The sequence below is a fragment of the Megalobrama amblycephala genome, linkage group LG10 (assembly GCF_018812025.1).
Source record: "Megalobrama amblycephala isolate DHTTF-2021 linkage group LG10, ASM1881202v1, whole genome shotgun sequence".
Taxonomy (NCBI): domain Eukaryota; kingdom Metazoa; phylum Chordata; class Actinopteri; order Cypriniformes; family Xenocyprididae; genus Megalobrama; species Megalobrama amblycephala.
The window spans coordinates 28821010-28843473 of NC_063053.1; the positions used below are offsets into that span (position 1 = coordinate 28821010).

At 33.9% G+C, this 22464-nt stretch overlaps 1 protein-coding gene across 6 annotated transcripts in view; it reads right to left on the minus strand.

Annotated features, from left to right (window-relative positions):
- Positions 1-1939: 1939 nt before the first annotated feature.
- Positions 1940-22464, minus strand: part of pacs2 (phosphofurin acidic cluster sorting protein 2) — a 55275-nt gene continuing 34750 nt past the window's right edge. For 2 of the 6 annotated variants that reach the window (XM_048205650.1, XM_048205649.1), the window contains exons 10-25: positions 21659-21749; positions 20651-20722; positions 19067-19194; positions 18763-18895; positions 18546-18650; positions 17859-17965; positions 17575-17729; positions 17360-17470; positions 15131-15239; positions 14605-14637; positions 9982-10024; positions 9847-9889; positions 6870-6996; positions 6566-6792; positions 6290-6430; positions 1940-4461 (exon numbers count right to left, since the gene is read on the minus strand). In XM_048205650.1, coding sequence (XP_048061607.1) covers positions 4343-4461; positions 6290-6430; positions 6566-6792; positions 6870-6996; positions 9847-9889; positions 9982-10024; positions 14605-14637; positions 15131-15239; positions 17360-17470; positions 17575-17729; positions 17859-17965; positions 18546-18650; positions 18763-18895; positions 19067-19194; positions 20651-20722; positions 21659-21749 — 1744 coding nt within the window. In that variant the 3' untranslated portion in view covers positions 1940-4342. The remainder of the gene's footprint in view (positions 4462-6289; positions 6431-6565; positions 6793-6869; positions 6997-9846; positions 9890-9981; positions 10025-14604; positions 14638-15130; positions 15240-17359; positions 17471-17574; positions 17730-17858; positions 17966-18545; positions 18651-18762; positions 18896-19066; positions 19195-20650; positions 20723-21658; positions 21750-22464) is intronic. The other 4 variants (XM_048205651.1, XM_048205654.1, XM_048205653.1 and 1 more) reach the window with 4 other exon arrangements.

Below are 22464 nucleotides of genomic sequence, written 5' to 3' on the forward strand. Positions count from 1 at the left end.
GTTAATTTAGTGCATCATCCGGGTATTTAAAGTGCACTTTTTCTTTTTTTAATTTTCAGTGTGAATGCACTACTTGCGCTATTTATATTTAAAATCGTTATAGAATAGTGCATAAGTACGCGAATTGGGACGCACCTTATGGGTTTTTTTAATGGGTTTTTGCTAAATTGCCTGAAATAAGGTCTGTGGTTAACAAAGCCTCTAAATATTTTCACGTTTTGATCTATGACATAAAACACACCAGTTATAACCCACTTGTGATTTTTTTAAACCTTTATTGTGTCTTAAAAAACGGCAGTTGCTAACAAGGGACTACTTCCTTTGGCGGGGACTTCATCATGACAAACAAGACATTTGGACAGCATTTCTCATGAAAAACTGGATAAGTAGGCTATTCATACGCAGCGCAGATCATAATCAGCGAGCATGTTTTTAAATAAAGTCGTTTTTTTAAATAAAGTTTGAGGAAGCTTGGTGGTGGTGACATTGATGGTGTGCTGTAGTCCGTTTATAGGAGAATAGCCTACTGTTAGCTTTTTATATCTGACGACTTTATTTAGGCTTCAAAATGTATAAATGTTGTGTTAACTTGTAAAGATTATCTTGACAGACAGAACGTATAAGTGTCATAACCCTTTGTTAAACACAGAGCTTATTTTTTGCGATTTTCCAAAAGTCTATGGGAAAAACGAGGGAACCCGTGCGCCGCTAACTTCTGGGTTGGCCTACAAAAACACGTCATTTTTGAGGTACTCCATACATGAAACAAGGGTGTAGAGTTACATTCAAGCTATTTTAAGGCATGAAGAAATTTCTTTTCACAGGAAAAAATGTTTAAATGTGTCATTTTGGTGATCAAAGATGAGTTTTAAGGGATAAAATTATTGACTACAGGGGGACTTTAAATGGTTAGTTCACCAAAAATGAAAATTCTGTCATTTATTACGTACCATCATGCCGTTCCACACCCGTAAGACCTTCGTTAATCTTCAGAACACAAATTAAGATATTTTAGTTGAAATCCGATAGCTCCGTGAGGCCTCCATATGGAGCAATGGACACTTCCTCTGTCAAGATCCATAAAGGTACTAAAAACATATTTAAATCAGTTCATGTGAGTACAGTGGTTCAATATTAATACTATAAAGCGACGAGTATATTTTTGGAGCGCCAAAAAATAAAAAAAAATAAAAAAATAACGACTTATTTAGTGATGGCCGATTTCAAAACAATGCTTCAGGAAGCATCGGAGCACAGATGAATCAGTGTGTCGAATCTGCTGTTCGGAGCGCCAAAGTCACGTGATTTCAGCCGTTGCCAGTTTGACCGAGTTTGACACGCGATCTGAATCATGATTCGACACACTGATTCATTTATGCTCCGATTCATTTTTTGGCGCTCCAAAAATATTCTCGTCGCTTTATAATATTAATATTGAACCACTGTACTCAGATGAAATGATTTAAATATGTTTTTAGTACCTTTATGGATCTTCATTGCTTCCTATGAAGGCCTCACTGAGCCATCGGATTTCAACTAAAATATATTATTTGTGTTCTGAATATTAACGAAGGTCTTACGGGTGTGGAACGGCATGAGGATAAGTAATAAATGACAGAATTTTCATTTTTGGGTGAACTAACCCTTTAACACATTATTAAATAATAAATCTGCTAAATTATAATTTCCATATATAATTATTTAGAGATTCATGAGCTTTATATTTAATTTTTTACATTCATATTTTACAAGATGAGTCAAAAGACATTCCAAAACATTTAGCATTGTAAATATTGTGATATTCAGAGAGCTGCAGACTCCTCTCATATAGTTGCCTGCATTTCTAGCTGAGTTTTGTATCAATGTTTGGTGACTTGATCTGTTTAATATTCATCCAACAAGTATAAAAATCACAAGCAGGAACCAGAACAAAAGCATCTTAGTGTGTGTAGTTTATTAAATTCCAGTTAAGGAATTACAGTGGTAGTATTTTTTCAACAGTTTTTCTTACAAATACAAATTTATCCAAGTAATCCCCCATAACTGGAGCAGAACATTTAAATTAAAAAGCTAAAAGTTTTTTTTAAATTATATATTTTTTATAAAAAAAAAAAAAAAACTAATACTAGTGGCAGGTATACATTTAAACAAACAAACAGAGTTCTTTAGCACAGTTTTAACTATAAGCTGACATCATCAGCACAGCTCCTTACATACTGTGTATGATAAATTATGAACCTTTTACAGTCTGGACAAGCATGAAATATTTCCATTACACTGCACCAAACCTCTGCTGACCATAAACAGAACAACACTGACATCACTGCACAGGTTTGCCACTAGCTTGCATTAATCGTGACAAGTGCGAGTCTGAGTTGAAGTACGGGATGGTTCCCTCACGGGTTGGGTTTGTTTTTTGACATATTTTGGCTTTCTAAGGAGCAAGTGAGGCACAATATAATTCGATTTAAATCTACTCTAAATGAGTAATGAGGATTAAATGATCTCTCCATCCTGAAAAACAGAGACTAAGAGATAGTTCAAAGCCTCCCTAAAAGGCCTTATGAAAAAGGCATGTCTAATACCTTTATAACACTGAGACATCAGTATCTACACATGCTCATCTCACCTACAGGCAGGTATAAGCACACAGGCTGTGGAACACTGTAATTCTTATGCTACATTTAGTGAGATTAAGATATAGTGGCATTTATGTAGCTCCTTCTTTTAGTGTTCGAGGAACAAACCAGTCATATTTCACTCCAAAAGCAGAAGAATTTTTTTTTTTTTTTTTTTAGTCATTAAGTTTTTCTAGATTGTGACAAATCGAGTGTCATTACTCAAATGTTTTGCTTCTTATTATTCAGAAGGTGATTCTCATTCGATTTTTGCCAAAACTTTACAATAAGGTTTAATTAATTAACACATTTGGTCTCATGAACTAACCATGAATAATATTTTAATCTAAATATTAATCTAGTTTAATGTTAGTTTATAAATATATTATATTTAATTGTTAATTCATAATACATTCATGTTAATTTATACAACTTGAAATGTAAAAAATGTGGTAATTAACTAAGATTAATAAATGTGTAAAATATTGTTCATTCTATTTCATTGATACCTAATGCATTAATAGTAGTGTTAACAAATTGAAAATGTTCATTATCTGTGTATTACAGTAAAAAATGATGTGTAAATTTGTACTTGAAAATGAAATTCATTACGATGGAAAAACATTTAATTGAAATTTGAATTATTTGTTATTTAAAAATGTAATTATTTGTCCTAAAATAGGCTGCATTTTCTACAAATCCAAATATAATTTCTTATTTCTTTTCTTTTGATTTTGGGGTGAAGTATGACCTGAATATGTTCTAAAAATATTGAGGCACATTATTTTAAATCCAATACAGCATCTGGGGGTTATTTGACATCCTCAAACAAGCCAACAAACAAAACAGAACATACATTTCATTCTAAGAAATTAAAAATGAAAACATTAAAAAAAGATTTTAAAGAGTGCAGCACACAGGTGTGACAGTGGTCCATCTAATGCAGACACAGACACCCAGTCCAGTTTCAAAGTTCCCATAAAGCTTTGCTGCAGTTTTTATCTGGAGTGAACAGCGCTGTGCACTACAGGAAGCATTATAACAAAAACACAATCTAGTAATGTTTTAAAAGTGCTTTAGCGTTCAGTACCTTCAGTGAATACATTCACACACACACAAACCTACAGAAAAAAGTAAACCACATATAACAAGGTTAAGACTGCAACACACACACATACACATACGCACACAATTAACCTTCGAAAGACTCTCTGACCTCGCTGAGGTTATAGAGTGAGAGAGAGGATAAAATGCTTCAGCCGTCTTCAGGACTAAGCCACGTGGAAAATCCATCCAAAGCAAAATCCAGTCCAGAGTTTGTCCTTTTGATAAATCAAAAGCATCGTTCCTTTCTCCCTTTTGCTGGTTTGCTCTCCCACAAGTGTGATGGCTGCTGAAATGATGCTCAAATGTGTGGATACAGCTTTGCAGAATGACACAAAACTCACTAGTTATGGAGTTAAATCAGTTGTAAAGATTCAGTTCATTAGTCTTTTTACTATAACCACTGGAGGGTTTTAAAAGCTCAACATAAGTAATCAAAAAATATGCCCTGTTTCCAAGACTGCATCAAGTCTTTCATAAAAGAACAATCAAATGTCAAAATAAAAAAAAACAAAAAACAGACAAACCGTGAGAAAGCAGATATTTTAAATAAAAACATCAGGCAGCACTGAGTGTAAAGGCAGCCGTAGCATAGAGGAGTGAAGATGTGAGGCTGTAGTTCAGTAAGGCCCTTTGGAGGGTCCGAAGATGGCAAGTGGGAAGTGTTTGACGTGAGATGACCACTGAGCTGCCAGCTGAAAAAACTTCACATCGTTCCATTCTACTCCATCTATCAACACTGCAGAGAGCAAAAATACAAACACACATGACTGAGTTTTTAGCCAATTCCACAAACATCAATTATACCTTATTAATATCTAAATTATGTAGAGAAGCATATAGATATTATATATACACACACACACACACCACCGTTCAAAAGTTTGGGGTCTACAATTTTTTAAATATTTTTGAAAGTCTTTTATGCGCACCAAGGCTGCATTTATTTGATCAAAATTACAGTAAAAACAGTAATATTGTGATTTATTTAATCATTTATTTAATCCTGTGAATTTTCAGCATCATTACTCCAGTCTTCAGTGTCACATGATCCTTCAGAAAACATTCTAATATGCGGATTTGGTGTTTAAGAGACATTTCTTATTATTAATGTTGAAAACAGTTGTGCTGCTTAATATTTTTATGGAAACTTTGAAACATTTTTTTTCAGGATTCTTTGATGAAATTTGTTTAGTATCAATTGAACACTTGAAATCTTTAGTAACGATGTAAAACTTTATAATAAAATATAAATATTAATTTCTTTACAAAAAATATTGATCCCAAAATTTTGAACTATATATAATTTATTATTGTAAATTAAAAAAAAAAAAAATCTTATATTTAATTGACAGTGCAATTTGCATTCATACACGGATTACTTAAAGGGGTCATTTTCTACATAATTTTCATTATTCATTTTAAAGCTGCAGTCTGTAATTTGGTTAAAAATGATCCAAAATCATTTCATGTCTCAATCATATCTCCTTACCTTAGCCCGATTCACAACGGTAAGCTTGTAATAATGTTTTCTAATAAGAGGAGTACTGGTAGGTTTCCGCGGGAAATTTGAGCATGTCGCCGTTCGTTTTTGCGTCATTACGTCATGTCTCTGTTTACATAACGAAGGAGACCCAGCTAGTAGGCTATATGGCATGTGAGGATGCTGCTGGTAGCGGATCATTTATAGCCTTTTCTCACAGGAGCTAAAATAATTAAACTTATCATTTTGATGGTGGATTGTAATCCAGAAAGATCCAAATGACAATCATCAGTGACAACTGGAGATTCACCTGTAGTCAAAAGCAAAAGACTTCGGACTGTAGAATGGCTACAGAAATTGAAATTGAAATTGAAATTCAGGTAATTCTAATGCACACTAAATACATGTAGTCACGCAATGCTGATGTTGTTAACATTAATAATTTGAAAGCAAAGTATAACAATAATAATAATAATGTGAATGGTTTGAAGTGATCCGAGCTAAGGGATTGTTAGATTTAATCACCATTGGCACTGCGATTTATTGTAATGCTTTTTTTCTTACTGTTACTTACTTGTTCAGATGACATTTCCCAGTGAAAATTCTTATTTTGGTCATACTTCCAAGTCTACAATCTGTGATTCCGAAGTACAGTACACCAATGTGGTGACTGACAGCAAACATTAGATTAGATTCATCCGCTCTTGCACAACCCAAGTAAAGATAATTCCACGAAAAACTGCAATTACAGGTTTCAAACAGAGATGGCGACAAAGAGGCAAAACTTAATGACTGCAGCTTTAAATCCCTTCAGTCCATTTATATATTGTTAGTCAATGTTTATGAGCTGCTTTTAACAGCTCTATTCTTCAATAACAGTGTCTTTGCAAGACTGGCATTACTTTGTTGCAGATCCACAAAATTATTTGCATTTAAATGTGCCACTTTTGCAGCTTAGTCGCTTTTCATACTGTGGAGGAAGTTTTGCAATATGTTTGTTTTCAAAGTACAATGAACTGATGATGTGATGATATGACCCCTTTAAGCATGATTTTCTGATTGTATTGAAAGTTGTAGTGATTACTTTGATGAATTCTGATTGGCTGATCACCTTTCAGCATGGTCTGCTGGTGTTTGGCTGTGCAGATGAGTCGACTTATGCCCTCTATCACCTGACTCTTAGACTCCGCCTCCTTATCCTTGGTCTTTTTAGGCAGAAACATCACTGAACACAGAGACAGAGTGTTTCTGATGCTTATACAGTACACTTTATAAACTGACTGTCACTGAATTTGTTGCTGTAATGTAAATGTAATGTGTTACTGTGGCACTGTGTAATTTTTGTGTTTCCACGTCTTACCCTTTTTATTTTTCTCTTTGGTGACAACAGTCATGGACATGGTCGGCTGATGTGTAATCTCTGCTCCGCCCAGTGGGAGGCGGCTAACCTGCAGTGAGCGGAAGGTGCACCTAAGCGTGATTTTGCCAGAGGAGTCTCTCTTCTCCAGTTCTTTCTTCCTCTCTGACGGAGCAATCCAGTAATCAACCTGAAGGCCCATCAACTCCCCCTGGCCCCCTCCAGGAGAACTGCATCCACACACACAAGTTGAGGAAATAGAAGACTAAAGAGATCTCAGACAATGTATGCGTTTGTTTGTTTGTACCTGGACAAGTGTACAGAGGGAGAAGAGGGAGGCGTTGGAGATACTTCTTTCAGTAATGGGGAGATCTGTGAAGGAGGAGTAGAGGAGAGAAGAGCAGATCCCACAGGAGCAGCATCATCTGAATCACCTACAAACACAATATCACATGAACAGATCATTCATAAACCACATTAACATATTTACATATAATACATATTGTAGGTTCACGATTGGTTATATTTCATATTAGGGCTGTTAGCAGTTTTTAAAATAAATGCATTTTTATAATTCATTGTACTTTCTTAAAGGTTTTGTTCACCCAAAAATGAAAATTCTGTTATTTATCACTCACCCTCATGTCATTCCAAACCCGTAAGACTTTCGTTCATCTTCAGAACACAAATTAAGATATTTTTGATGAAATCCGATGGCTCAGTGAGGCTTCCATTGCCAGCAAGATAATTAACACTTTCAGATGCCCAGAAAGCTACTAAAGACGTATTTAAAACAGTTCATGTGACTACAGTGGATCAACCTTAATGTTATGAAGCAACGAGAATACTTTTTGTGCGGCAAAAAAACTAAATAACGACTTTATTCAACAATGTCTAGTGATGGGCGATTTCAAAACACTACTTCATGAAGCTTCGAAGCTTTACGAATATTGTTTCGAATTAATCGTTCGAACTGTGTATCAAACTGACAAAGTCACGCCCCCCCCCCAGTGGTGAACCACTGAAATTTCGAAACACTTATGACATAACGAAGCCACGTTTACTGAAATCACGTGACTTTATCAGTTTGATACACGCTCTGAACCACTGATTCGAAACAAAAGATTTGTAAATCTTCGAAGCTTCATGAAGCAGTGTTTTGAAATCGCCCATCACTAGATATTGTTGAATAAAGTCGTTAATTTGTTTTTTTGTGCACAAAAAGTATTCTCGTTGCTTCATAACATTAAGGCTGAACCACTGTAGTCACATGAACTGTTTTAAATATGTCTTTAGTAGCTTTCTGGGCATCTGAAAGTGTTAATTATCTTGCTGTCAATGGAGGCCTCACTGAGCCATCGGATTTCATCAAAAATATCTTAATTTGTGTTCTGAAGATGAACAAAGGTCTTATGGATGTGGAATGACACGAGGGTGAGTAATTAATGACAGAATTTTCATTTTTGGCTGAACTAACCCTTTAACCCTACAGATCTTATGTGCCAGAGAAACAAGCGAGAAACCATCTTTACAATTTTGTGTTTGAACTTCAGATTTTGCGGTAGCCCTGTATATTTCTATGGCATCACTGTCAAAGAGCAATTAGCTGGTGAAGTGAATTTACTTATTGTAGAGTAATCGAAAGTTATCATGAGTATTGTAATTTTTGAAGTAGATGTCATAACAAATGTCAGTAGGCCGGGAAGATTTTAAAGGTGCCGTAGAACGTCTTTTTAAAAGATGTAATATAAGTCTAAGGTGTCCCCTGAATGTGTCTGAAGTTTCAGCTCAAAATACCCCATCAATTTTTTTTTATTCATTTTTTTAAATTGTCTATTTTTGGGGCATCATTAACTATGTGCCGATTTAGGCTGCGCGGCCCCTTTAAATCTCGTACTCCCCTCCCCCGAAGCTCGCGCTTGCCTTAACCAGCATAAACAAAGTTCACACAGCTAATATAACCCTCAAAATGGATCTTTACAAAGTGTTCGTCATGCAGCATGTCTAATCGCGTAAGTATAGTATTTGGATGTTTACATTTGATTCTGAATGAGTTTAATAGTGCTCCGTGGCTAAAGCTAACATTACACACTGTTGGAGAGATTTATAAAGAATGAAGTTGTGTTTATGCATTATACAGACTGCAAGTGTTTAAAAAATGAAAATAACGACAGTCTTGTCTCCGTGAATACAGTAAGAAACGATGGTAACTTTAACCACATTTAACAGTACATTAGCAACATGCTAACGAAACATTCAGAAAGGCAATTTACAAATATCACTAAAAATATCATGATATCATGGATCATGTCAGTTATTATTGCTCCATCTGCCATTTTTCGCTGTTGTTCTTGCTTACCTAGTCTGTTGATTCAGCTGTGCACAGATCCAGATGTTAATGCTGGCTTGTGTAATGCCTTGAACATGGGCTGGCGTATGCAAATATTGGGGGCGTACATATTAATGATCCCGACTGTTACGTAACAGTCGGTGTTATGTTGAGATTCGCCTGTTTTTCGGAGGTCTTTTAAACAAATGAGATTTATATAAGGAGGAAACAATGGAGTTTGAGACTCACTGTATGTCATTTCCATGTACTGAACTCTTGTTATTTAACTATGCCAAGATAAATTCAATTTTTAATTCTAGGGCACCTTTAAAGTGTGTAAATTTGAGTACATTTCTAGCGCCATCTAGTGGTGAGATTGCGAATTGCAATATAGAGAAGCTACGGTGGCCAAAACAGGACAAAGATGTCATCGTCGGAGACAGAAGAGAGTAGCCAGTCAAGCAAATGCACTCTGTAGAGCAGTTTGTCCATTTAGGGCTACTGTAGAAACATGTCGGCGCAAAACATGTAAGGGGACCCGCAGTGTATGTAGATAGAAATGGCTCATTCTAAGCTGCTTTTGGCCTTTTGAGAAACATTTATTTGTATATCTCTCAATCATTTTTCATCAGATTTAATCTAACTTTTTGGCCATATAAATATCAACTGCACCAAACTGCAAATTTTTGCTCAGTTTGGGCCTCTGAGTAAAATTTAAGTTTTTTCCTCATTGAATGTGAGCTATATAAGCCATAAAAGCCTGATGTATCAAAAATGATACTCAACAAAAAACAACACATTCAAACTTTTTTTTTTTTTTTTTTTTTTTTTTTGCATTTCAAAATTTGCTCCATGTGATTTTTCTGACTATTATTTCATACGTCAGGCTTTACAGGGTTAACATGTTCAGATGACAGCCTTATTTAATACATAATACATTGAAGGTATAACTAACCAGATGTGGCAGAAGTGTGTTCAACAATCCCCACTTTCACCACCTGCAGTCAGGTTGAAAACAAATATACTTTGAGTCAAATACAGCAATGAAAATATATCAAATTATGAACTTATTTGTAAATGGACAACATACCCCAATGAAAGGGATGAATTTCTGGCACGAGTCTTCATCAGGACTGTGAAGAAAAAAGGAGACGTGTAAACATGACCACATTGTTTACGGACTAGTAAATTAATACAGTGGGCAAAATGGCCCGACCAACCTCAAGGGAAAACAAATCCTGCTTAGCATAGTTACATATTCACTTCTATGAAGAAACAGATTTGACTATTTTAGAAAGAAAAAACTTCTTAATATATTTGTGTGGTGTTTTACATATTACATTAAGTAAAAAATGACCATTCAGAACTGATTGTTTTGCTAGCTAGATGAAAAGCAGCAGCAAAAAGAAGACAGAATTCAAGCAATTCAGCAAGATGATAATAGATCTGCTGCTGCACATTCACACAATTCAGAAAGTTATTTTAGCTTCTTTTATTCAGTTAACTGGCATTATTCTCGATGTTTGGGTTTATTTAAAGAACAAAAAACAAATTCTTTTTGAAGTGCTTTTCTTCATAAAAAAAAAAAAAAAAAAAAAAAAATCTATCAGGTTTTATTTTCTCCCTAGAAATGAATGAAAAACTATAGTAACTAGAATCCATGGGTGGGCAATATGACCAAATTCTTATTTCATGATATGAGAAATTTTATTTCACGATAATGATATTTATCACAATATAGTTATTTTGTGTTATTTTATCTCATTTCTGTTATCAAAAGTAAGAAAACAAAGCAAATTGAAAACAATAGGACAAATACTATATATATATATATATATATATATATATATATATATATATATATATATACAGTACAGTCCAAAAGTTTGGAACCACAGATTTTTAATGTTTTTAAAAGAAGTTTCGTCTGCTCACCAAGGCTACATTTATTTAATTAAAAATACAGTAAAAAACAGTAATATTGTGAAATATTACAATTTAAAATAACTGTGTACTATTTAAATATATTTGACAAAGTAATTTATTCCTGTGATGCAAAGCTGAATTTTCAGCATCGTTACTCCAGTCTTCAGTGTCACATGATCCTTCAGAAATCATTCTAATATGCTGATTTGCTGCTCAATAAACATTTATGATTATTTTCAATGTTGAAAACAGTTGTGTACTTTTTTTTTCAGGATTCCTTGATGAATAGAAAGTTCAAAAGAACAGCATTTATCTGAAATACAAAGCTTCTGTAGCATTATACACTACCGTTCAAAAGTTTGGGGTCAGTAAGAATTTTTATTTTTATTTTTTTGAAAAGAAATTAAAGAAATGAATACTTTTATTCAGCAAGGATGCATTAAATCAATCAAAAGTGGCAGTAAAGACATGTATAATGTTACAAAAGATTAGATTTCAGATAAACACTGTTCTTTTGAACTTTCTATTCATCAAATAATCCTGAAAAAAAATATTGTGCACAAATATTTTGTACAATTGTACACATTAAATGTTTCTTGAGCAGCAGATCAGCATATTAGAATGATTTCTGAAGGATCATGTGACACTGAAGACTGGAGTAATGATGCTGAAAATTCAGCTTTGCCATCACAGGAATAAATTACTTTGTGAAATATATTCAAATAGAAAACAGTTATTTTAAATTGTAATAATATTTCACAATATTACTGTTTTTACTGTATTTTTAATTAAATAAATGTAGCCTTGGTGAGCAGATGAAACTTCTCTTAAAAACATTAAAAATCTTAGTGGTTCCAAACTTTTGGACTGTACTGTATATATATATACACACAACTGAAGTTTTTCAGGTACAATAGGTTTATTTAACTTGCAGTTAGAATTAGTACAGAAATGTAATAATCAAAGTCTTAGTCATAGTCTTCACTGTATGAATTAAATATAAATTTATTCTTATTAAAGCTAGAAAAAGTTATTCAGTCAAGAGCAGTTATTTTCTCTTTTGTTGATTCACATTAATGACACAGAGCAGCGGGTAGGTATATTAGGCTGCTGTCACTTTAAGACCAAACGCATTCACATCCGGTTTACACAGTTTCCTTTGGCTCGAGACATAACCGACTTTTCAACATCGAGCACGTCCCAAATTCGTGATCACCTTCTGATAGAGGCAGCTTTCTGTGTGCGCACTTTAGCAGTGTGCCAGTCAGCATGAGCACCACACCGAGTTCCTTTTCAGGATATGTTGTTGGTAACGATATATATCGTTATACCGGACAGCCCTACCCCACCCCACCCCCCATGCTAAACCACATCCATAGTAGTGTTGTCAAAAGTACTGACTTTACACCAAGTCGGTACTGAAATTTTAAAAATGTGATGCTTTGAGCACTGTTGAGCAAATTCGTAAACACATCTGATTGGTCATTGTGTTGACGCGCTCAACATATATGTCTGTGATTGGCTACAATTATCAACACACGGGAGCGTTTGAATTTGAAACCGTTTTGAAAGCGGAGTGTGTGTGTAAGCTCTTTGTGAAGAGCGTCACTGATGTCTATTTACAACATGTTTTTGAAGCATTGATCATTGTAGCCAATATCTGATTAGCGTGTGAAAACAATGGCCAATCAGAGGTGTTTACGAATCCGCTCAACAGCACTCAAAGTCACATTTTTAAAATTTCAGTAGACTTGGTACCGAAGTCAGTACTTTTAACAACACTAATCCATAGTATCTTTCTGAGGCATTGTAGATTATATCTATTAAAGAAACATGTTGATCTCTGAGGAGAAAAGGCTTCTAACACTGAATTTGCCATAGCCACTATCTGATTTGTTCAGACATGCTGCAAAGAAATGCTGTGAAGCGAGACAAGCCTGTGTAATTCCAATCAACTGTTTGTGCAACCTTTATGCCACTGCCTGATCCACTCCATAGAAGCTACCAGAGGAAAAAAAACTAAAAGAAGCATTCTCAGCCAATCAGAGCTCAGATTCATGCTAATTGAACCAGAGATGGTCTAAAGCAGAGATTATAGATCTAGCAACAATAATTTGAAAACAGTTGTTTACTTGTACATTATATTTACCAATAATAAAATATGTCATGAAATGGCCACTCTGTTCAGCAAAATTGGTTTAGGGGGAATACAATATTTTATATAAATAGATTTAAATTTAGACTGAAATCTCATGCTTTGTTAAACCATCTCTGATCTCTAAACCCAGAACCAGAAGCAAATTATAAGAGAACCGAAGTAATAAAAGATCTGTGCCAACGAACCACCCCAAAACAACACAACACAAGGCCAAATATAGGGAGTTCACTGAGTTCATCTGAGCAGAAATAGAAGCTGCTCTCGGTGAAAAGCGTAACAGATGTTTTATTGCTCTGCACACCAGAGAATAAAGAGACCCTGATGAAACCAATAACTGAGAAACCAGCCAATATCAGCAGCGATACTTCAAGCACCTGCTTGGAGAATCAAGACTGTGAGTGTGAGTGTTGTGTAGTTTAGGCTGTTTACTCTGAAATAAGAGAGAGAAAGAGATCACTAAAGGAGAGAAAAATGAAAACAAAGCTAAGACAGAAAATGAAGAAATGTTACCGCCATCTTAAGGTCTGTTCACCTCAGATAGTTTCTTTGTCTTTTTAGAAAAGTGGAATCATTTGAAATAATCTGCATCCTTTACTTTGCTATTCAAATTGAGAATATCCTCTGGGACCCAGAAATTCACTTTAATCATTGATAAATTTCCCAGATACCTTAAATGCCACAGTTTTTATATTACAATATTTCATACAGTATACATAAAAAGGAGTCGAAAAAATGTAAAGAAAAGTGTATAATATTTGGAACTCTTATTTTTACCTGTTTACACTAATTTTGTAGTAGTTATTAATAAACAATTATAATTAATTAAATCAAATCCATTTCATAATATAATTGAGAAATTATCCTTAAGGTTTGGTTTATGCATGTTTAGTGGAAGTTGAGATTTCTGTGCCAAAGTACTAAATAAATACTCATTTAGATAATAAAATCATCTTTTATTACCAATTAACAATGCGTTTATTCTATGTGTTAAAGAAAAAAAATTGCTTGAACCGTGTATAAATAACATTTTTGGCTATATTTTTGCCTCATTTTTTTCCTAACTGAGTTTTGATGTCCTCTACAGAGGACATGGAATAAATGTTTCTTATGCTCCAAAAAACTCCTGAACTAAACTACTTTTCTGGGTCCTGGGAGGACATTTAGTTTTGAATGTTAGAAGCTTAAACTGCTCTTCTGAAGGACATCAGAGGTGTTCAGAGGATGATGGTGGTAATATTCATATCCCAGGACAGCAAGAGATCCAATAAAACCTTCAGATTCGTTCCACACTGCAGCCTTCATTATACAATTTAATGGCTAATTCCAAAGACAGCACGAGGTGGAGGAGATGGATCGCTTTTAGAGAAATAAATAGGAGAAACTGCAAAGCTCAGTATGGCAGGTACAAGAGAAAGTCCCTTCACATAAGCCCACTGAACAGTTTTGACCCAGAATTGCCCACAAATCAGAAAGTGTGGATAGAATCTCTAGAGTTTCAGAAGCATCTCTCTGCTCTCCCTCAGCCATAATTCCCCTTGATGCTATACGAGATGAGAGAGAGACAGGAAGCAAGAGATGATATGTATCTGATTGGCTACGATATCAGCACAGGCAGGAGGACCACAATACCTTACTGCAAAATCAAAATGAAAGCTCTTTTTCCTTCAGAGAGGGCAAGGAAAAGAAAAAAATAAAGAGAAATAAAGTATGTTATTCACACACAGAGATGATAAACATTGACATTCACATGCTTTCTTTCCAAAACGTGACTTTAAGGAGGAGGATGCTCGTGAAAAAAGATGCAAATATCTGGAAAAATGGACAACATGGATCGAGTGTCAGTTTTTGAGTGGAAAACCAGATGTCTGCATCTTTAGAGCACCTGAAAATGAACCCAGCCTCTAATAACACATATTCAAAGCACTTTTATATCAATAGATTATTGATATTTTTTAATTGTATTTAGCCAAATACAATTGTAGACACTCATAATCTTTGAATATGTTTTATTATAAGGTGGTACCATGTTAAAAATCACACTGATATTCCATATTCAGTGTGTTCAGCACAGCATTTATGTTGCCTTCTCTGAACTTTTTCATTCTTTTATATAAATATGGATCAGGTCTGCGCTGTGCATGTGTATGTGTATTACCTTTTCTGCTTGTAGGTGAGCATGGCCTCTGCTATGGGCAACTGATGAGCTCCATTTGCTCCCAACATGTACTGTGTCACTCTGGAAACAATATCCGGACTGTCCTGAACTGTTGGATTTCCCCCCCAAGTTGCCCCCAAAAGATCATTTCAAGTCATTATTGTGTTAAATAAGAAAAGCATTAAACAGACATTACAAAAAATACTTGTGCTTGTTTGTATACAGCGCACAAGGTTTATGCACATGCTCCAAGTCTTATTCTCTGTTTTTAGTGTATCTCTGTGGCAGAATTACAGTGCCACATACTGGTCTGGCATGTATACTACATCATTTTAAGTCAGTTTCAGTGGTTTCGTGTGTACGCTACGGAAGAGGATTAGGGCCAAGCAATAATAAAAAAATAAAACCATCTCGAGATTAAAGTTGTTAAATTTCGAGAAAAAACTCGTTAAATTTCGAGAAAAAAGTCGAAATAAAATGTTGAGAATAAACTCGTTAAATTACGAGAAAAAACGCGTTAAATTTCGAGAAAAAAGTCAAGGTAAAATGTTGAGAATAAACTCGTTAAATTACGAGAAAAAAGTCGAGATAAAATGTTGAGAATAAAGTAATTAAATTACGAGAAAAAATTCGTTAGATTATGAGAACAAATTTGTTAAATTATGAGAAAAAAAGTCGAGATAAAATGTTGAGAATGAAGTCATTAAATTACAAGAAAAAAGTCGTTAAATGATGAGAACAAATTCATAATTTAACGAATTTGTTCTCGTAATTTAACAACTTTTTTCTCACAATTTAATGATTGGATAGAGAAAGCTCCGTCTTCGAGTGGATGTGGCCTAAAACTGCCAGTAGGTGGCGGTAAATGTTTAAATGAGTAAAACTTGGATTCGAAGCACTGCGTGTGTTGCTCGGAGATACACAGCAGTTCTGCTCTGGCTTTATAGGTAATATTTTCATTGGCAAAATTGTGCAAAAGCAGACAATATTGTGTCTAAAATATAACAGATGACCTACGATGTCATAGAGGCGGGACGGGTGCGTTAATAATTTTAACAAGTTATTTTTTCCCATAACCAATCAATCAAACTAATGTGTTAAATTGACAGCCATAATATATATATACTTTTACTTCAAAGTGTTATAGATTTGATATTCTATTTTTATTTATATATATATATATATATATAAATGTGTTATAGATTTGATATTCTATTTTTATTTATATATATATATATATATATATATATATATATATATTTAAAAGTGTTATAGATTTGATATTCTATTTATATATATATATATATATATATATATATATATATATATATATATATATATATATATATAAAAGTGTTATAGATTTGATATTCTATTTTTATTTATATATATATATATATATATATATATATATATATATATATATATTTAAAAGTGTTATAGATTTGATATTCTATTTTTATTTATATATATATATATATATATATATATTTAAAAGTGTTATAGATTTGATATTCTATTTTTATATATATATATATATATATATATATATTTAAAAGTGTTATAGATTTGATATTCTATTTTTATTTATATATATATATATATATATATATATATATATATATATATATATATATTTAAAAGTGTTATAGATTTGATATTCTATTTTTATTTATATATATATTATATATATATATATTTTTAAAAGTGTTATAGATTTGATATTCTATTTTTATTTATATATATATATATATATATATATATATATATATATATATATATATATAAAAGTGTTATAGATTTGATATTCTATTTTATTTATATATATATATATATATATATATATATATATATATATATATATATATATATATATTTAAAAGTGTTATAGATTTGATATTCTATTTTTATATATATATATATATATATATATATATATATATATATATATATTTAAAAGTGTTATAGATTTGATATTCTATTTTTATTTATATATATATATATATATATATATATATATATATATATATATTTAAAAGTGTTATAGATTTGATATTCTATTTTTTATTAAGTAATTTGTAATATATATTTTTAATACATTAAAATTTATATTAAAATATATTACATATATTACATATGTATTTATTTTATTTTTAATATTCAAATAAATATTTTTATTTATTTACAATTGGATAGAATGGATAGTGAGTGACAGACAGAGACAATTACCTGAGGATGGTGCTTCTGGTTTGTGGAAAAGATCTCTCCATGCCGAGTCCTGGAACAGACTGTTATATCTGTAGTCTATACTGGCCAGATATTTAGCCACTGGATGAACCCCTACACACACACACACACACACACACACACACACACACTTTAGCACTTCTGGTAGTTTTATTGGTCAGTGCCTACTAATTTTTTCCTCTAACTCCTGCACTCACCGAGAGGGATGATAAGGAATCGCAGGTATCCGAGCCAGTCGGGGGTTTTGTGTGTCAAGTGATCCACAAACAAACGCAAAACGGCAGACAGGTAATGCTGAGCTCCTGCTACTCCGATCCGCACTGGAGACGGTGTGACTGAGTTACTGTTACAACTAAAGAGAACGAGAAAAGGAGAAAAAAAAAAATGTACATTGTGTCCCTATCCCGGCAAACTGTAAACCAAAATGGCAGAAATAAAGTGTATGTGTGTCTCTTTGCTTCAGTGTGACTAAGTGACTCACAATCTCTGTATGCGAGAGATGATGGTGCTGAACGCTGCCTGTATGTCAGCCGTGGTGCATGTACACACAACAGGAAGACCGTGATTCTGTAACACCTCAGACACATACTGAGAGAAAAACAAAGAAAAAGAGTCAAGTTGAAGCTGTTTTTGTACTGATGCCAGACTTATAGTTCATATGCTATAAATCTTATTTATTAAGGTCTTATTCATGATCTTATCTTTTACTTTGAGACATTTAAGTTAATAAAAAGATGACAATAATCAGATGAGATGGAGTACTTTCTTTTCATATTTTAAGTATTTAATACATCACGGTTTCTACAAAAATATTAAAGAGCTCGACTGTTTTCAACATTGGTGCTCAAGAAACATTTATTTTTATTATCAAATCACCATATTAGAATGATTTCTAAAGGATCGTGTGACACTGAAGACATCAAAGCAATACATTACATTTTAAAATGTATTTTAAAATACTTCACAATATTCATGTTTTAGTGTATTCTTGATTAAATAAATGCCTTGGTAAGTATAAGAGACAAAAACATTCAAATTTACCAACCCTAAACTTTTTGTGTATTATGAATTATCATTACAATAATAATACCATTTTATATATAAATATATGTTTTAGGTCACCGGAAAACCTAATCTGTGATGCTGTATTGACAGCTGTCAATCATACCTGGCCCTGCCAGTCCGAGGTGTTGATGAGGATGATGCTGTCGGGGAGATGACTGTCTGACACCAGGATGTGGTTCAGCTGGTCGTAAACAGTTTTGCGTGGAATCTAAGCAGAACAGGGGCCAAAATTAAAATTTTAAAATAAAGTAAAAGCCTGCTGCTTCTGTATAGTAACTGGAGTAGGCCCTATTGTTGAATGCAGCAAGGTTCTATCTGACCTGTAGGTGGCAGCGAGTGTCAAGTGAGCGCTCGTTGTCTAGACTGTTGGCTCTCTCATTGGGCGGTCGGCTGGGCTGCCTCTCTTTAAGTGACGTGCTCCGCCCCCGTCGCCCTGCCAACTTTGGCTCCACCCTTCAGATAAAGACATATTTTTTTTACATAAAAACAGGACGGACAAAAAAAACACCAGAGGGAGCTTTGTTTAAAAAAAAAACAATAGGTACGATCTCTTATGCTCTCATCATCTCAAAATGTGTATCCTCATACATTAACCGCAGTGATAAAAGGTTTGTGTATCCTTACCGGTTGGATGGAATGATGAGTGACTCTGTTTTGGTCATCCGGCCAGTAGGAGGCAACCTCTCCATGAAAGTGTCCATGTTGTCCATCATCTCCAATTCTGTGGTAGGGGTCACAACTTCAGGATGACCCTAAAACCCAGAGACACACATAATAAAACTTCAAAAGCACTATACATACCATATATAATGTAATACTGTCAGGGTCATGTAGGGTTTCTTTGAGTTTTCATTCCTGTGTCTTGTTTTTGTTCAGTTTGACCTTTATTACTTGTTGTTTGTCTGTTCTTGTCCTTAGTTAATGTGTGTAGACAAAACTATCATTGCTCTTGGTTTGCTCCTTGTTATTCTCCACGTATTGCGTCAAGTGCCTTGGATTGTGCTATACACAATTGTGATTAGTTGCGATAGTTATTAATTATTATTTATATGAACTAATATTACAATACATAGTAACAAACAGCAATATTAACTTAATTTTTGTATTAAAAATACAACAATTGTTTTAATATATGGGGGAAAAACATGAATATTTTTGAGGGATGATGCAAACAAAAACTATAAAAAAAACAACAACTTTAAATTTATTCACAGAAATGAAAACTTCTTTTGCTATATAGAAGCTTAAAGGGTTAGTTGACCCAAAAATGAAAATTCTGTCATTTATTACTTACCCTCATGCCGTTCCACACCCGTAAGACCTTCGTTAATCTTCAGAACACAAATTAAGATATTTTAGTTGAAATCCGATGGCTCAGTGAGGCCTGCATAGGGAGCAATGACATTTCCTCTCTCAAGATACATAAAGGTACTAAAAACATATTTAAATCGGTTCATGTGAGTACAGTGGTTCAATATTAATATTATAAAGCGACGAGAATATTTTTGGTGCGCCAAAAAAATAAATAACGACTTATTTAGTGATGGCCGATTTCAAAACACTGCTTCATGAAGCATCGGATCATAAATTAATCAGTGTGTCGAATCTACTGTTCGGAGCGCCAAAGTCACGTGATTTCAGCCGTTGGCAGTTTGACACGCGATCTGAATCATGATTCGATACACTGATTCATTTATGATCCGATGCTTCCTGAAGCAGTATTTTGAAATCGGCCATCACTAAATAAGTCGTTATTTTGTTTTTTTGGTGCACCAAAAATATTCTTGTCGCTTTATAATATTAATATTGAACCACTGTACTCACATGAACCGATTTAAATATGTTTTTAGTACCTTTATGGATCTTGACAGAGGAAGTGTCCATTGCTCCCTATGAAGGCCTCACAGAGCCATCGGATTTCAACTAAAATATCTTAATTTGTGTTCCGAAGATTAACGAAGGTCTTACGGGTGTGGAACGGCATGAGGGTGAGTAATAAATGACAGAAATTTCATTTTTGGGTGAACTAACCCTTTAAATCAGAGATGCAATTAAAAGATTTGTCTTCACAATTGTGAAACAAGGAAGGGCCGCAAAACTAGCTGTGATTCAGCTTTACAGCGTCTGGCAGAGCTCATCTCAAAGCGGATGAACACGTGAGTCTTGATCTGATATTCAGTGAATATCTTGCGGTAATGAAGGACATACCATAGAAACATTATCAGATTCATTATCCATCTGAAACTTCCCACCTACAGCCCTTATTTTATCAGGATCCATCTGAACGGAGAGAGAGAGAGAGAGAGAGAGAGAGAGGTAGAGAGAGTTAGCTGAGGATTAAACTGAAGTGTTTGTGTTTCTAATCTAGCTGCTACTTCCTCCTCATAGGGAAAAGTGGTTATAAAATGGCTATATATAGTACCGTTCAAAAATTTGGGGTCGGTAAGATTTTTTTAATGTTTTTGAAAGAAGTCTCCTATGCACACCAGGGCTGGATTTATTTGATAAAAAATACAGTAAAAATAATATGTCATTACATTTTAAAATAACCGTTTTCTATTTTAATACATTTTAAAATGTAATTTATTCCTGTGATGGCAAAACTGAATTTTCAGCATCGTTACTCCAGTCTTCAGTGTCACATGATCCTTCAGAAATCATTCCAATATGCTGATTTATTTGGTGTTGACAGCTGTTGTGCTGCTTAATATTTTTGTGGAAACTGTGAGATATATTCAAAAGAAAGTTCAAAAGAACAGCAAGTGTCCTTGCTACCCTTGCTGAATAAAAGTTTCAGTTTCTTTCTTTTGTAAATCTTACTGACCCCATACGTTTGAATGGTACATATATATTTGGAAAGGGTTTAAATTAGGGTTAGTTATTCGGTTAGTATAATTAGCTTTATTTTAAGACAATATCCCCCGGTTTCACAGACAAGGCTTAAGCTAGTCCTAGACTAAAATGCATGTTTGAGCTGTTTTAACTGAAAGCAACTTGTACTGACATATCTTAAAATATGTCAGTGTCATTGTTTTGTCTCAAGATGCACATCAGTAATGTTTTTTTCTAATGTACGTTTATAAAAGATACATAAATATCTTAATTGAACTAAGGCCTAATCCTGGCTTAGGCTAAGCCCTGTCTGTGAAACCGGGCCTATAAGTCTATGTTATGTGCTAATTTAAATATCTACTAAACACATGAGTGTGTTCTTACCGGACTGGGCGGCTCTCTGTGACTCCTAATGCTGTGAATGCTGCCAATTTCTGTCTGAGAGCTGGATAGAGAAATTCCTTCGAAATATGGCCTAAACCACACACACAGAAAGAGACAAAACCATGAAGGTTAAAGGGTTAGTTCACCCAAAAATGAAAATTATGTCATTAATGACTCACCCTCATGTCATTCCAAACCCGTAAGACCTCCGTTCATCTTCGGAACACAGTTTAAGATATTTTAGATTTAGTCCGAGAGCTTTCTGTCCCTCCATTGAAAACACTTTCAATGGAGGTATGGTGCACTGTCCATGTCCAGAAAGGTAATAAAAACATCATCAAAGTAGTCCATGTGACATCAGTGGGTTAGTTAGAAGTTTTTGAAGCATCGAAAATACATTTTGGTCCAAAAATAACAAAAACTACGACTTTATTCATTGAATTCCATTAAATTGATTCCATTGAATCCTTTCATCTGTCGGCGTTGGTAATGCACTTTTACGTGGTTGTTTTTGGCGATTAGGACATCCGCGACATGCACACTTACGCACCATTTTAAAAAGTATAGCAATACCAAAATACAAACAATGTAGAATAGCTTGAATACAGTGTGCGTCTCCCTCAGACTGTAAACGAAGCTCGGGCGCACCAGATAACACGTCAGCAGCGTCTTACGTCGGCAGCGTCACTGCGGAGTCATGAACCCGGATTGACAACAGACCCGGAAGAGAATACAATGCTGAATAAAGTTGTAGTTTTTGTTATTTTTGGACCAAAATGTATTTTAGATGCTTCAAAAACTTCTAA